The 16170-nt window shown below is 36.3% G+C and overlaps 1 protein-coding gene and 1 long non-coding RNA gene across 2 annotated transcripts; one reads left to right on the plus strand and one right to left on the minus strand.

Moving 5' to 3' along the window:
- The first annotated feature begins 971 nt into the window (after nucleotides 1-971).
- Nucleotides 972-1448, plus strand: LOC148852183 (uncharacterized). Its single transcript, XM_088942578.1, has one exon. It carries the CDS (start codon nucleotides 972-974, stop codon nucleotides 1446-1448), a length of 477 nt encoding a protein of 158 aa, XP_088798704.1.
- Nucleotides 1449-10683: 9235 nt separating this feature from the next.
- LOC148852184 (uncharacterized) lies at nucleotides 10684-15732 on the minus strand. Its single transcript, XR_016098917.1, has 3 exons — nucleotides 14245-15732; nucleotides 11183-11347; nucleotides 10684-11060 (listed from the first exon to the last, which is right to left on the minus strand). It is a non-coding gene; the product is annotated as an uncharacterized LOC148852184 (long non-coding RNA).
- Between the last annotated feature and the right edge of the window lie 438 nt (nucleotides 15733-16170).

Below are 16170 nucleotides of genomic sequence, written 5' to 3' on the forward strand. Positions count from 1 at the left end.
TAAAAAAGAAAGTCAGTGAGGGTGTATCACTATCATGAGATAACAGCCCATGGATTATTATACTATTATTGCATGTCGTATTCATCTAAATTGGTGGCTGCACTGTGTGGGTCAACATTCTCCTAGTCCTAGGCAGAAAAAAGGTCAACTGAATTTTGTTGTGCAGATGACATAGATGTAGTTCAACAAGGAGTAACTCAGCTCCTGCGCCCATTAATTAATACCACAGATTGGATGATAACAACCTTCAGATTTCATCTCAAAATATTGGTGTCTTGCCACTTCCATCTGGTCAACTTTGTTAAGCCTGGAATTTCATCAACGAAGAGAAAGCATGGAAGAGACGTAAACGCGTCACTGTAAGTAATCCGAAGGCGAAATAGAAGATAAAAGCAAGGAATGGTGCATTTGTAACGGCCGGTTTCTTCTAGCTAATGCATCTATACGTAAAGCTAGCCTAGCTAGCTAGCTATCATCAATCATCATCCCATAAACAAGAAATTTTGCCACGTGGTAAGAACTCAGTACAGTGAACATTGTTATTGTTCATGAATCATGAATCATGAGCTAATACCAGAATAACGTTACGATATCTTCTGTGAGCAATTCTCTAAACCAACACTTGCGGCTGTTAATTCGGACTCGTCGGAATTTGGGGTTTCGACTGCCTTTCCATTTTCTGAAGTCCAAAACGATGAAGTCTCATCGCTTTGCCTGCCTACCGTTTGACGTTTTAGGAATTTTTTGGGAGCCTAACTTTCGTTTACTTGGACGAGGTAGCCGTTGAATTAGACCACCCCACTTGAATTACTGCATGTAGTCCCATGCATTCCCTCTCTAGCATACTTATTTTGCTCTCTCTATAAATACCCACCACCCTCTCCTTATCCCCCATCCAAAAACATAACTGCTTTCAAATCTCTCTCTCTCTCTCTCTCTCTCTCTCTCTCTCTCTCTCTCTCTCTCCCACAATGAGGTCATTAAAGATCTTCCTCATTTTAGCAATTGCTATGGCTGCTTTAGCTTTTAGTCTTGCTGCAACACCAACTACTGATGAAGAAGTAGCAGTACTGGAGGTTGATGAAGATGATAGTAATTCTGATGAAGACTTCCCATTGTCTGATTTTGGGCAACCATCTTCCCTCCGAGGGACAAGTCGATTCCTCGCACAAGTAAATGCTAAAACGGCTGTGATGACTTGTAACAAGTTTCCTAGAGTTTGTCGTGCCAAGGGAAGTGCAGGACCTGATTGCTGCAAGAAGAAGTGTGTTAATGTGCTTACAGACAGGCTCAACTGTGGAATGTGTGGGAAAAAGTGCAGACACCCAGAGATATGTTGCGAGGGCGAATGCGTTAACCCTTTGTTTGACAAGAAGAATTGTGGCCAATGCAACAACAAATGCAACAAAGGGAGCTCCTGTGCATACGGCATGTGCAGTTATGCTTAAACTACTCGTTTATTTTCTAGCAATTAATTAATTTAAATTCGTTATGTATTTATGTACACAATAAAAGCAGGCCATCCATCCATCTTCATTCTGATGACCTTTGCGAGTTTTTCTTTGCTCATTTGTTCATGTATTAATTGTATGAATTTGTTAGATTCATATTTTAAATTTAATAATTTGACTTACAGCCAAATTTTCTTTGTTAATCCGGCCATATCCAATTTGATCCCAGTTTGAAAATACTATTTTCGTGGGTTTTTCTCCAATCTTAGATGGGGATGGGGCCGGGATAGAGAAAATATTTTTGCCCCGAAGTAGTGATAGGCCCGGGACAGGGTTTCTATATGATTTCTCAAACCTGCCCCTACTAATATCCCTAGATTTAATATATATTAATTTATAAAATACACTAAATTTCTTGCAAATTCCTAACACCTCTAGGATTCCATAATCCCATTTTTAAAATACCCCCAAATTCCCATAATCCAACTTTTAAAATACCCCAAATTCTTATAATCATATTTCTAAAATACCTCTGAATTTGATGATTTTTAAGTGGTTGCCTTGAGCCAAAGAAAATTCAGGAATTTCTCAATTATGCGGAGGAGGTGCCCGCCCCATTGCCACTCGTACAATTTCCACTTTACTTTGAGGACCGAAAACACCAAATCTCAAGCTCTATCAAAAGTCCAACCCCTAAATGCTCCTCCATTAGTAGGGGTGTAAACAGTCCAAATTGAAATCAAATTAGGCAATATGGAATTCAAATTCGATTAGAAAATATGATATCTGAATTTAATCCGATATCCAATGGATATTGAAAATCAATGTCCAAATTCAAATTCAATTAAGTATCTAATATTTGATTCGATTCGAATTCGATTGTTTAATTATTTTAGGTAATTTATAAATATATAAAACAAATACTTGACTTATATAAACTATATATATAATTTAAATATTATATATAAATTATTTAAAATGTTTAAATATTATATATACATAATCAGTCGAATTCAAGTATTTATCGAATCAAATCAAGTTATATATGAATTCGACCAATTATGACATTCAATCCGAATTTGATTCAATTATGTCAAATCCTAGGTTTGAAATCAGATTTCCAAATACCATTGACACCCCTATCAAAAAGACTATGGGGAAGTTGAGAACTAATTGTGCTAAATTAACTATTTTCTTTTTTTCCAAGCAAATTCTCTAGATCTATGGGTGATTTTCAGCTGAAAGGACAAAAAAATAAAGAGAATACTTTAATTCCTTTTTTGTGATTATACATAAACTAGATCCAACAATAACCTTATTAGATCCTATATTTCACTAACTTGCCATGTTGTTTGCTTTGTAATTGTGTAGCAACGGGTTTGCTCACTTTCCTATGAGAGAACATCGATGAATTATTTTTTTTTTTTAATAAATCCAGAAGGTGCTACACAAGCCTGGGGGTAGGCACGTCCCCACAAGTCACCCTTACAAATATAAATCAAAGCTCTTGGAAGATTACAAAGATTTAAAGACAGACACCCACAACTACCTTGAGCCTCGTTAGCCACTCAATCGGCAGCTTGATTAACTTCTCGAAAGACATGCCTATAGGCCACCTTTCTATCCATGCACTCTTTGATCCGCAAGCAATCTTGAGTGGTGTTTCTAAGATTCCAAGGAGCAAATGTACGACTCTTTAGGAATAGGATAACTAGCTTTGAATCCCCTTCAATGATCACCCTGAGTCTCTAAAGCTGAGAGTTAGATTGTGAGCCTCCCACATTGCCCAAGCCTCTGCATTGTTAATAGAGGAAATGCCTAAAGAATATGCCTTATAATCTATAATTTTCCCTAAGTGGTTTCTAGCAACTATAGCAACTAAGCACATATTATTACTTCTACGGGAAGCATCAAAATTTATCTTAATCACCCCCTCTTCTGGTGGGATCCAAGTTAAATTCTTCCAACTCTTTTTACTCGTTTGTGTTAGTGTTTTTGACTAAATCGCAGTATTCAGCATAAGCCCTAGTGGCTCTCTCGATTATTGGTTGGGGAGGCAGCGAGTTATTTGAGAAACATTTATTATTTTTGTTCTTCCGCATCTTCCATAAGAGGTCAGCACATATTTCCTTCATCTTTACGTTATTCTTAACATCTTCCTCATGGATTTTGCACCACCATTCCTTTTGATTGTTGATGAAGTCCTGGGGACTCGCAATACTACTGCTTACAACCATCCAAATTTGTTTTGCAATCACATAATACCTAAATATGTGGTCTGCATCATCTTCTTCACCACAAAAGCTACATTCCCCTTCTATATTTAGACCTCTATTTCTCAGGAAAGTTTTTGTAGGAAGTTTGTTTTCCATGAATAAAAGTAAGAACACTTTTATTTTTTGTTGGCATTTAATATTCCACACCATAGATTTCCAACTTAGATCTCCCCCTCTATTTTGACATGGATTGCATTTAATTTTATAAGCTGATTTAATAGAGAAGATTCCATCTGAGTTCATTATCCACAACATAATATCTTCTCCATCGCCAGTAGGAATGAAAATGGTTTTGATTTTTTTTCCCAAAAATCCTTGAGGCACTAGTGCCTTAACTTTGCTTTCCATCCAAATTTTCCTTTCTCAGTCAATGACCTCCCGTACATACATATTTTTTGAACCACTATTACGGGTCTCTATGCACTCAAAGAGGGGCTCTTCTCCAATCCATCTATCCTTCCAAAAATTTATAGACTTTCCATTTCCTACAACCCACCCAAGGCCTTTTTTTAGTAGATCTCTTGATCCTAGAATCCCCCTCCAAGCCTAAGATTTTTTTTTCAATTTAAATGATCTCATTATATATTGAGGCATCATATTTGTAGAGGATTTGAGGAGAGTGATTCTCCCAACCAAAGAAAGAGTAATTCTTTTCCAACCACTCAGTTTCTTGTCCACTCTTTCTTTAACAAAACTGAATGAGTTACTAGTAACTCAAGTTGATTAAAGGAACTCCTAGATAAAATTTTGAGCTAGATTCTATAAGAATTTTTAAAATTCTACCTATTATTTTCTAGAATCTGGATAGCACATTCTTTAAGAATTGGATTGCTGATTTTTTAAAATTTGGCAATTGTTCAGAAGCTCTTGTATAATCCTCCAAAATTTCTTTTATCTTTAAGCAAGTAGGGATATTGGGCTTAGCAAAAGTCAAGCAATCATCTGCAAACTGCAGGATTGGAATTTTTGGGCTTTTCCTAGCAGCTTTGCACCCTATGGTATATTTTGTTCTTAAAGATTCCTTCTCAAGTTTTTTTATAGTGTTTCTGCACATAAGACAAATAAATAGGGAGAAAGGGGATCTCACTGCCAAATACCATTGGAAGGGTAGAATTCCCTAGTAGGGGTACCATTGATAAGGATTTGGAAGGAGACAGATTTAATGCATTCCATGATACATCCGATCCACTTTTCCTGAAAGTCGTATTTCCTCACCACTTTCTCTATGAAATCCCACTCCAATCTGTCATATGATTTTTCCATGTCAATTTTACAAGCCATTATTCATTTCTTTCCTTTCTTTCTTCTCATAGTATGAAGCATCTCGTGCGCTATTAGAATATTATCATCGATTTGTCTACTTGAGATTTAAGAACTTTGATAATGCGATATCAAACATCCTAGAAAGGGTTTGATTCTATTTACTAAGATTTTTGTAATAACTTTGTAAATTACATTGCACAAACTTATGGGCCTGTAGTTATTAATAGTTTCTAGATTTTCAAATTTTGGGATAAGAGCGATAAAAGTTTTATTGAGGATTGGGCATAATTTCCCATAATAGAAAAAACCTCTAACTATCCCATAGAACGAATCCTAATTAATTATGTCCCAAAAATTTTTACAAAAACAAGGCATTTAAGCCATCTGAGCCAGGAGCCTTAAGATCCCCAATAGATTGAAGAGCCTTATAAATTTCAAGATCTGAGACATCCTTAATGATCTGCTCATTTTGTCCATTGGAGACAGTCATGTCTATGTCTAAGATGAAATGACTTCCAATGGTTCCTTCTGAATGGAGTCTTTGTTTAAATTCTTTATAGAATGATTTTCAATGCTCTCTTGATCCTCTAGTTTTTCTCCTATTCCTGTTTTTATAAAAGTGATCTAATTCTTGGCTCTCGTGGCGGTTAAATTAAGAATTGATTATTTCCATCACCATGATTAATTCAATTATTCTTGACTTGTGTGCCAGTAAATTCCTCTTTCAATAATATCTTATTAAGTTGTTTTTGTAGAGTTCTTTCTAGATTAATTTTGATCCTATCTTTATCATTTTCAGCTAAATCCTTAACTTTTTCGAGAGCCACCAAAATTTCATGTTTCTTGTTGAAAATATTTCCAAAATGCCTTTTGTTCCAAACCTTTATAGTTTTGTTACCAAGCAATTCCTTTTCTTTATAAACTGAATTGTCTTTGACCCATTCGAATTGATCTGTCATGCTTCATTTATAATGTCGTTAAGTGAAGGGTCACAATACCACATTGCCTCGAATTTGAACGGTTTGGGGCCATTATTGTGTTGTAGATCCGTATATAGGACCAATGGCGTGTGATCTGATCTCAAAAACTAGTGGTGGCAATTGGGTGGGTTGGGTTGGGTTGGGTTTGGTTTGGGTTGAGTTTCAATCCAACCCATTTAAATTATATGGGTTCGGTTCAACTCAAACCCGTTTTAACCCAATCCAACCCGCCCAAACCCATTAATCTTATACTTCTATACTTAAAACCAAAAACTAACTTCATCCTAACAAATAAGTTGGTCATAGCTTTGTGGTAATAGTAGTTTTTATTTATACAAGTGATGAAGGTTCAAATCACATTACATGCATTATTTTTACACAAGTAGCAAAGCCATTTAACTATGTTCGAGCTTTGGATTTGACGAACCACTTCGGTCTGACCAACTTGAACTATCTAATTGGATTGCCTTTGAACTGATCACATCAAGAGTGGTTGAACCGTTTAGATCTGGACCAGTCCGGTAGGACCAGGTCCCGACTGAACCGGTTCGGATCGGTCAGGACCACACCAGATTCGGCCGATTCAGCTTGGTCAAGCCAGATCCAGCTGGACCGGTTCACTTCGATCGGACCGGACCGATCGGGATTCGGGTCAGAGGCTCCAAAGGATCTAGGTCAGCTAGCATTGTTGACCCGTGCTGGATTCGGTTCGGGTTGTATGGATGCACGCCGAACCAGGCAAAGCAAGTGGGGTGGTTTAGGGTCTGGACTCCACCCGTTCGACCTACTTCAGATTTGGGTTGACCTGGATCAGCTTGTGTCGAGTTGGGCCGGGCTGTGTGAATAATGGTTGGACTTGACGACCCAAATCGGGCAAAGCAAGCGATACCGAGCCATCCTGTTTGAGGTCTATTTCAAATTCAAATTGACCCGGATTGGTATATGTTGGATCGGGTGCATTGAACTGATCTGGACTTGGGTGAAATTGATTTAGATTTATGTTAAGTGAAGTGTGTTGATTCAAAACAAAACTAAATTTAGTCAACAATTAATAGAAAATTAATGCATTAATTATAAATTATTTAATTCAAATGAAGAAAAAAAAAAAAAAAAAAAAGCTAAGGAATTAATACTTATGTTTGTAATGGTTAACCCAACGGTTATCCACAACCCAACCCAACCCAATCCATTTAAATGGGTGGGTTGGGTGATGGGTTGATCACACAACTCGTCAAGTAAATAAGCGGGTTGGGCGGGTTAGATTCTGGGTGGATTGGGCGAGTTTAGCGGATTGGGTGAAAAATTGCCTCCACTACCAAAAAGGGGAGATTCTTAACTAGAATTGGAAATAATCTCCCTCCACTCTACATTTACAATTGCCCGGTCCAGCTCTTCCCAAGTACTTTTATTCCTCCAAGTAAACCTATTTCACTTCATTTCAAGAGTCGAGATACCACAATCTGAAATGAACTCATTGAAATCCCTTGTTTAGTTGTTTATGACCTCTCTTATGCCTTTTATACCCTCTCTAGAAAGGTAATTATCAAAGTCTCCAATTAGGAGCCAGGGCCCATTTGTATTATATGCAATTTCCTTGACCCAGTTCCACACGAATTTTTGTTCAAGGGGAGCATAAATAAATGTACAAAACCAATCAACGTTAGAATTGTTCTGATTGATGCAAAAATGGACTAATCTTTCGTTAAGACATTATAATTTGAAAGGATACAAACATCACTATTCCATAAAACCCATAGACCTCCTGAGAACCCCACAGAATCCATAACATAAGGGTTTAACTATCTTTCTTGCTCTTTTAGGCTGAACTCGAGTTTCCATAAGAAAACACACCCCTAGCTTATGATACCTACTAATCTCTGAAATTTGACGTTGGAGGGTAGTCCTTCCTACCCCCTGACATTCCAATTAAGTATTTGCATGGCCACCCGGGTTATCATCAAGACCCATGTTGTCCTTTTCAATCTTAGCAAATTCCTCGTCTAACTCCTTACTATTCATCATGCCATCCGCCAACTGATTGTTTAACAGGGCTTCTCCTTCCTCTTGTTTTGGGTTGAACCACCCATTTGTCATCTCCTCATCATTGTCGATCTTGTCATCAGTGTTTTCCTCACCTTCTTCGTTAGCTATATTAACAAGGTCACCATTATTCTTTCGGCCCCCTTCAAGATCCTGAGAACAAACCAAGTTAGTGTTTTTTTTTTTTTTTTGAAATTATCCATAATCAAATCTGCCAGATCACTGGCACTTGAATTTGACACAGTTGATTTCTGAATCCATTTTGTCTAAACTATGTTGTTTTGAATAGGTTCAATTGTTGCATGCCTAGTGTTTACCGATCTTGTTTTTGATGCCTCCCTTGCCTGTTCCACTCTTAAGGATTTTTGCTTGAGCCCACTGGTCTTTCATCATGAACCACTTTCTGTCTGTTGTTCTATCACTCTACTTTCGAACGTCATCCTTTGATTTGGTGGAACTAGGTTTCCTTTTATTTTGGACCACAGTCCAACCTTCGTCTCATCTATTCCTTTTAGACTAGGTACACTCAAAATATTTGTGGCCTCACAGTTGATGCAGAGGTCACAAATATTTTTGTAGAATACTTTGATGTGGCTTTGAATTCCTCCTTGGGTGACTGGTATCTTGAGAATGAAGAGGGACGTAAGATCTACTTTAACGCAAACCCTTGGGTATATGGTTCTTTTCATTTTCTCAGCATCACAATCCAGTTTCACAACTGGACCCACCTCCTTCAAGATAACTTCAAGGTCATCTCTATTCCAGCACTCAAGAGGCAACCCCGGAAGCCTAACCCACAAATCAACCATTTCTAACTTCTCTATCAAAGGGTTAAACCCAGGTCACCATAGGACAAAGACAAGATACTTTCCATTTATCATCCAAGGTCCCTTCTTGATGACATTCTTATAGTCTTATTGAGAGGAAAGGAAATTAAGGAATAACTTTTACCTATCTTTCGAATGTCCGTTTTGTTTTCAACCCTCCATTCCCTGGCTTTTTCAATGATGGCAGCCAGAGGTTCCTCCACTCCCAAAACTTTAGCAAACAGACATCTCGACCAATGTTTGTTAACTTTGAAATTTGCTTTCAGTTCATCCAAGTTGATGGCATGAGCAATATTAGGGTGTTATCTGATAGTTTTTCCTTTGCGGATACTAACTTATTGATGGTCCTAAATTATTAGGCTCGAGGAGAGAGAAATATTTGTTAGTAAAATAAATTATTAATTAATTGAATAATTTAGTAAATTAAATAAATAGAAATCTATGGATAATAATTTACTGAATTTCTAAAATAAATAAATATTCATTTATTACTAGGACATGACTACTCCAAGTATCTAGAACCAAATCCGACTCATTGACAATCCAAAATATTGGACACATGTTAAATTAAATAAATACAAATTTATGGATAACAATATATTTAATTTAATAAAATAAAACAATAAATAAATAAGTAAAATTTTCACTTTTAAAGTTAATTTAATATAAATAAATCAATTTTGTTGTTAAATAAAGAATACAAATCTTTTTTTCTCAATTTCCCAATTAGGTTCGGGCTCAAGATTTAGGCCTGATGGTTCGTTCATGCTCAGACTTGGACCTGAATATGTTTTATTGATATAAAGGCAAAGTCTAGTGTAACCTACAAATAGGTTTAATCCCAACCCTAGGGGTGGAGCTAGGGGGACCTAGGGGAGCCTTGGTCCCCTACTCTCAACTGCAATGCCCCCCCCCCCCTCTCCATTCCACTTACACTTTGGCCACCCTCATAAATATTGGGCTCAAACCCGATCCGGCCCGTTGATAGCCCTAAATATTGGGGCTCAAGGGGAGAGAATAATTTGTTAGTAAATTATTTCTAAATAAATAAATAAAATGTCTACTAAAATCTTTTTCTCAATGTCAAATTTCCTTTATTTTAATGATTTATAAATTATTTATTTACTTTTATTAAATAACTAAATGCTTAAATAATAATAATAATAATAATGATGAATAAATAGAATTTTAGATAAAGAGAAGAGGGATGACATTTTATTTTATAGGTTGACATAATCATAAATAATTATATATGATACTCCTAGAATTTTCGAATATCATAGAGACAATTACATAATAAGGTAAAGAGAATAAATTTGTCTTATATGTGGTAGTCATGTAATTTTCAAAAAATAGCATTCTTGTCATTTCTAAGGGAAAAAAGCAAAAATTACTCTTAAATTCCATTTCCTGCAGCCTTAAGGTTGGAGCCGTACACGGTTTCAATGTGATGGATATCAGTCCAATTTAAATTCAAATATAAATGAATCAAATTTGGGTACCTATCTAATTCGATTCAATCCCTTTGCAACCCTACCTGGCTTCATATTAAGAGAATGGTCTTGGTGGTCAGCCTAGCATTACTCTCAGAATTAAAACTCATTTTTGTACTAGAAAAGATAAATTATGGCCTCTTTTCACTTTGCTGAGTTACTTGGTCATATACCATTAACCTCTTCAATTCAGCTCATCTTTTCTTTCATTTTCCTCTACAATATTATTTTACAAGCAAATCATTTCCTTCTCTTCATTTCATATGCAACCAAATGCAACCTCAGCTCTGAACAGTCTTGTTGAAAAATGATGAATAGATGTAGATATAACATTACCACTTAATAACCAGGAATGCTAAACCAAACCTGCAATAACTAGAAGCAGGAATTTACCAATTAAATACACCATGCATCTCATTACAACGACTAATCATAATATTTCTCAAATGAATACAATTGCTGCACCTGCAGAGCCTCTTGGAAAACTCAAAATCATCTCAGAAAACATTTGACCACTCTGATGTTCCTTTAGGCTGCAAAATACAATCTTCTCCAAGACTAATGCATTCTTAAGCAGGAACTCCACCAATTCTACCTCATAGGAGTTCCCTGTAAAGCCAATTATATTAACAATCTTAAGATGGTATGCTAGACCAGGGAAAAACGTCTCCCGTTTCCAGTCTTCAAAATAAGGTCCAAAATGAGATCCTATGCACAGACCTTGGGAAAACTATAAACAAAACAAAAGAAAAAAACTATTATTAAACGTAATGAAATTAGGCATAAGGTGAAAAAGAAAACGTTATCTAATGCAGGAAAATAGAATGGATGCTATGACTTTAATCAACTCACATTTTAATGGCCAAAACTTAATTCAAGTGTCTCAAGAGTAGGAAAGCTTCTCAACAACCATGCAATTCCTAGGAGTTCTGATCTAGTAAGCCCCATCTTAAGTACTAAATTTTTCCAGTTTGACGATGGACATGGAAGTTTTACCAATTCACATTCTGCCAACACCTATGCAATTACCACATGCAAAGAAAAAAAATGTTATCATGTACAACCATCTCTCAAGTATCATGCAAATAAAAAAGTATGTAATATTGTGTTGTGCACATTGTGAACAGGGTTTTTTATTTTATTTTATTTCTCTAAATTGGTAATGTACATCTTGCAATTCATCAACTTCAGCAATTCTTTGAATCAAATTACATGGTCCATGAAACATTCTAATCAAGCAACCATAACCTTCATGTCTGTGTGCGTTGGAGGAAAAAAGCATGTGTCCATGTAAACTTTTCTTGACTGTTTGTCACATTACTTTTAGCTGTCTAAACTTTATACCTTTAGTGGACAGTGTAGTAGTAAACATGGAACATGAATGGTAGAAGGCAGGGGACTAATCAAAAGTTTTCACTTGGGGCCCTAGGAGAATTGTTCTCTGTATGCAGTGAATATTGAAAAACTTGGTCCAAAGATGTACAAGTTTATCATTGAATTAGTTTTCATCATTCATTTCACTTTCAATTCTGAATCATGTTGTATGTTCATGTTCAGACTAAGAACCAGGGGGGCAATTTTTTGAATCTAGTGTTGGAGGGTAAGGGATTTTCAGAAGTACACTAAAAACACAGCACTGCCATAATGTTTAGGAAACTTCAAATTCTGAATCATATTGTATAGTTGTCATGTTCAAATGAAGAACCAGGGGCAATTTTTGGATCAAGAGTTGGAGGGAAGGGATTTACATAAGTACACTACAAAACAGCACCCCATAATGTTTAGGAAACTCAAAATGAATTCCCCAGTACATCTATGAAATTTTGACATGCCCCTCTAATTAGAAACTTTAAGACACCCTACAATAAAATGTGAGAACTAAAAAAGTAAGCTTTTTTTGGTATGATAACTACAAGGTAAATGCAGTCAATAAGATCTAGATATGCTATTGCTAAACCTTATCCTATTCCAAAATTAAACAAGCCCCGAAGAGTTTTGGATGGCCCTCTTCCTAAAAACAACTCAGTTTTCTTAGTAACTTACTTCTTTATTCCAAGAAAATAAACATTGTACGCCTAGTTTAAGTTGAAGATATACAACAAAACCCACTAACTTTCCATATGATTATACCATTCTAATCATCTAAATGGGGAAAAGCGAGAAATAGTTAAAATCTCTCCTAATGGTAACCCCATTTTCCTCTCTTTATCTCATTCTTTTTTCACAGGATGAGAAAATACCATCTTTCAGCAATGATCCCCATACTTCAGGCCTCTCCCTCGGTATCCTCTTTTGTTTCAAGGATCCTGGATGTTCCAGTGCTCTTAACAAAAGGTAAGATGTTTGTTACTTAAATCCAGCGTATTTTAAATGCTTAATTTCTTTATATGCTTATTCATTATACACGTATAGGATTAGTTACTTTGCATAAAAATAAAATCCATAATTTGTAGAGAGATAGGCTGGAGTTTCCCAATTTCTGCCCATGAGATGAGGATGCAGGCCACTCCGAATCACCACTTCTTTAGGCTGGAAATTATATTAAACATATGGCTGTTTCTCCATATCTAGAATGCCCAAATGACTGCAAGATAGCCTTCCAAAGTGTTTTTCTCCTTTTTCTGCTTACCTTTCTGATTTGGCAGCTATATAGAACCCTAAAACTGAAGAAGCCAAACACCATTAGATGCCCCAAACCCTAAGAAAATAAGCTCACAAAGAACACATAGCTTACTCGCAAAGAACACTTAGCTTTCTGAACATAGATCACAGGTTTTATCCACAGGCAAGCGCATCCTTTGTCATGCACTTTGCTAGAGGCTGTTCACAAAAGGAAAGAATTCTCAGAGGGGATCACTTCCACACCTGACACCACATTGCTAGGAATTGAGCTTTAGGTTTAATATTGAGTTTCTTGAAAAAATGATCTGGCTTATAATTTCTCAGATGAGTCCATATGTCCATACTATATCAAAGCCTTCAGTGGAGGGGTGATTGCTTCAAAGCTTTAGCAAGAAATTCAAGATCAATTCTCACCATTACCATCTGAGCCTTATCCCTACTATAAGGAATCAGCTGCATGAATCCTATTTCACCATTCTATTCTGTTTAATGCCATATCCATTGTTACATTATGAGGGCTTAAATCATTTCTTAGTACTTCAACCCATGTCCTTTTTGGTTTGCCCTTAGTCCTTCTAACCCCTTTCAATTTGTAACTGATCACTTTTTCTTATGGGTGCTGCAACTACAAGTGGTCTTCTTTGTATATGACCAAACCATTTAAGTCTACTTGAATTCAAAACCAACTCTGTTCCATTTCTTATTGCTACTTTGTTTCTACCAAATGATGGGTACACACCACTCCATTTCTATATATTGCATAGTACTGCTGAATGTGATTTTGTCAGCTGCCACTTCAAAAGAAAGCATGCAAGTTGTCCATGAACAGGGCTTGGTCGTCCAAGGGTTTCCCTACAAGGATGAACTCTCACTCCAATCTCTTATCTTAAAACGCAACCCTTTGATGAACTTTGAATAAGTTTACTTGATAGATCTACAAATAGAGCAGCCATAATTAATCCTTACTTCACCAGTATCCCACCCCATGTTTCTAGCTCTATATTTGGCCTCAATAGTTTTCTTAATATCCAGTTACATATTGAAATCAGTCTTTTAAAACAAGGAAGCATAATGCAAGGCATTCCACTACCTGGAAGCCTGAAGTAAGAGGCGTGAGCCTCCTCGATAGGAGGAAAAGAAGAATGAGGATGCATAACATTATCATAACTGACAAAATTCAGTTGAAAATTCTGAGTTTCACTTGATACTGATTAAGAACAACTTAATTAATTTGTTCTCGTAAAATAAAAGAAATCATGACAGAAATTTTAGAAAAGGGAAGGAAATTGTACCCGGATATACTCATGGTGTACCGTTAAAACATTAGACTGGCGAAGATTCACGAGAAGCCTTCTCAATGTGCCTACCATGTAATTTCTCTTGAAATCATATAGAGAATCCAAGTCAAGAGTGGCATTGAGCAGAGACGATGAACTCTTGAGATCAATGCATTCAGTACGCACAAATAGATGCAACGAGACGACATTTGGGCAATCGATTCCTAGCCCCAACGAATCATGACAAATGCATACAGTCAACTTTTTTAACACTCGAGGAAATAACATTCATCTTACTTCGATTGGAGCACCATATAAGGGACAAATCATCGAGTAATGGACAGCCCAATAAAATACATGTCATTTTCTCTTCAGTTAACTCAATATTCTCTAGATATAAACTTTTGAGGGATCTTAGGCAAATGGGTCCCGGTAATTCTTCAACAATACAACCTGTCAGCCTCAGCTCCATCAACGAATCAGTGATAAAAATACGATAAGGCAACTTGTAGATAGGTTTCTCCAGGAATTCCAGATCAAGCACCTTCACTTTCCTATCTAGCGCGAAACGAATCCATAGACTGACTTGACAATCAGAACCATCTAATTTTCCTCCAACTCCTTCATTTTTGGGCACAAACTCAGGTGTTTTCTTAGTATTTGTTGATAGTAGATGAATGTTGACGGAAATATGAGTTGTTGATGAAACCAATGAACGAAACTGGACAGAGTTTGAAGACATGGGGACTGACTTCTATATTGAAGTGTCTGTAGTCGAAGTCGATGTTGGGAACGGTAGTCCAGAGACGTCCAAAACTGCGCAGAAGCATGGTGTGTACAGAGTTCTTGGTTGGCAAAAAAGAGGGGATGTGAGCAAGGACCGTTTGTGGCAAACTGCTTAGCCTGTCTTCTTCTTCTTCATTCAAACTCTTCTTCCGTCCTCTAGGGAGTTGCCAGAAGCTCCTCCATTTTTACAGAAGCACGAGAGATGTCTCTCGTCTGAAAGGGGAGGACGACAAATAAGAGTAGCCACCGGGGATTTTTCTTGGCGAATTCCAAGAAGATGAATTCGTCCTCCCACGATTTTTTATTGGTCAAAGTCAATTAATAAGCCAATTAGGATTAAGAAGGGAGGACCACTGACAGAATAGAACTTCATTTGATGATTTCCCATTTCCAAGCAAAGTCCTACACCAAAGCAACTCTTTTGGTGATTTCTCAACTCTCAAAAGTTCAAACAGAACAATTCTTCATCTACACGTCCACTGGTTTAATCACTTTAGTATGCTAAGTTTGATGTTTTTTTTTCTCTTGTTTTATTTATTTTCTAGATATTTTAGTAGTACATTTCATTCAATTTGAGACTTGGTGCATGAGGGGGAAACCATTTATTCTACTAAACTGAGTTGTCTATAATGATCAAGTCTGTTCGCTTCTGTCTGTTGATCCCAAATATGTGAATGAAATATGTTTGAAGAGATAAAGTTCTCTACAATCACTGAATTTCCTCCCGTGGAATTCTCTACAATTGAAATCAAAATCAAGAGAGACATATTATCACATGAAGTTTTTGAGTTTGGGCTATGAAAATCAATTTCCCTAATTAAATTGCTTTCTCCATCATCAGTGCTTTAGAATATGAATCAGATTGTCTGGTGTAGTCCGCACCCCCAATTTTTCTATAGTGAATACATGAATTATAAACGGAACAAGAATATTGAAATAAAAATGGTATTACTCCTTTAAATATAGATTGGAGATGCAGCTGATCATAGAAAATAATCCTGTTTGGAAAGATGAGTCCTTTTTCTTAATTTAATCTGATTACAATGGATCAGTGCTTTCCTCCAATCTTTTATTTTTAAAAGAAAAATAAAATGTACTAATTTAAATAAAGTAAAAAAATACAATTATTTTTTTATTGTTTTCATCATATATACA

This window comes from Nelumbo lutea, chromosome 5, assembly GCF_056320005.1.
Source record: "Nelumbo lutea isolate HS-2025 chromosome 5, American lotus-T2T, whole genome shotgun sequence".
Taxonomy (NCBI): Eukaryota; Viridiplantae; Streptophyta; class Magnoliopsida; order Proteales; family Nelumbonaceae; genus Nelumbo; species Nelumbo lutea.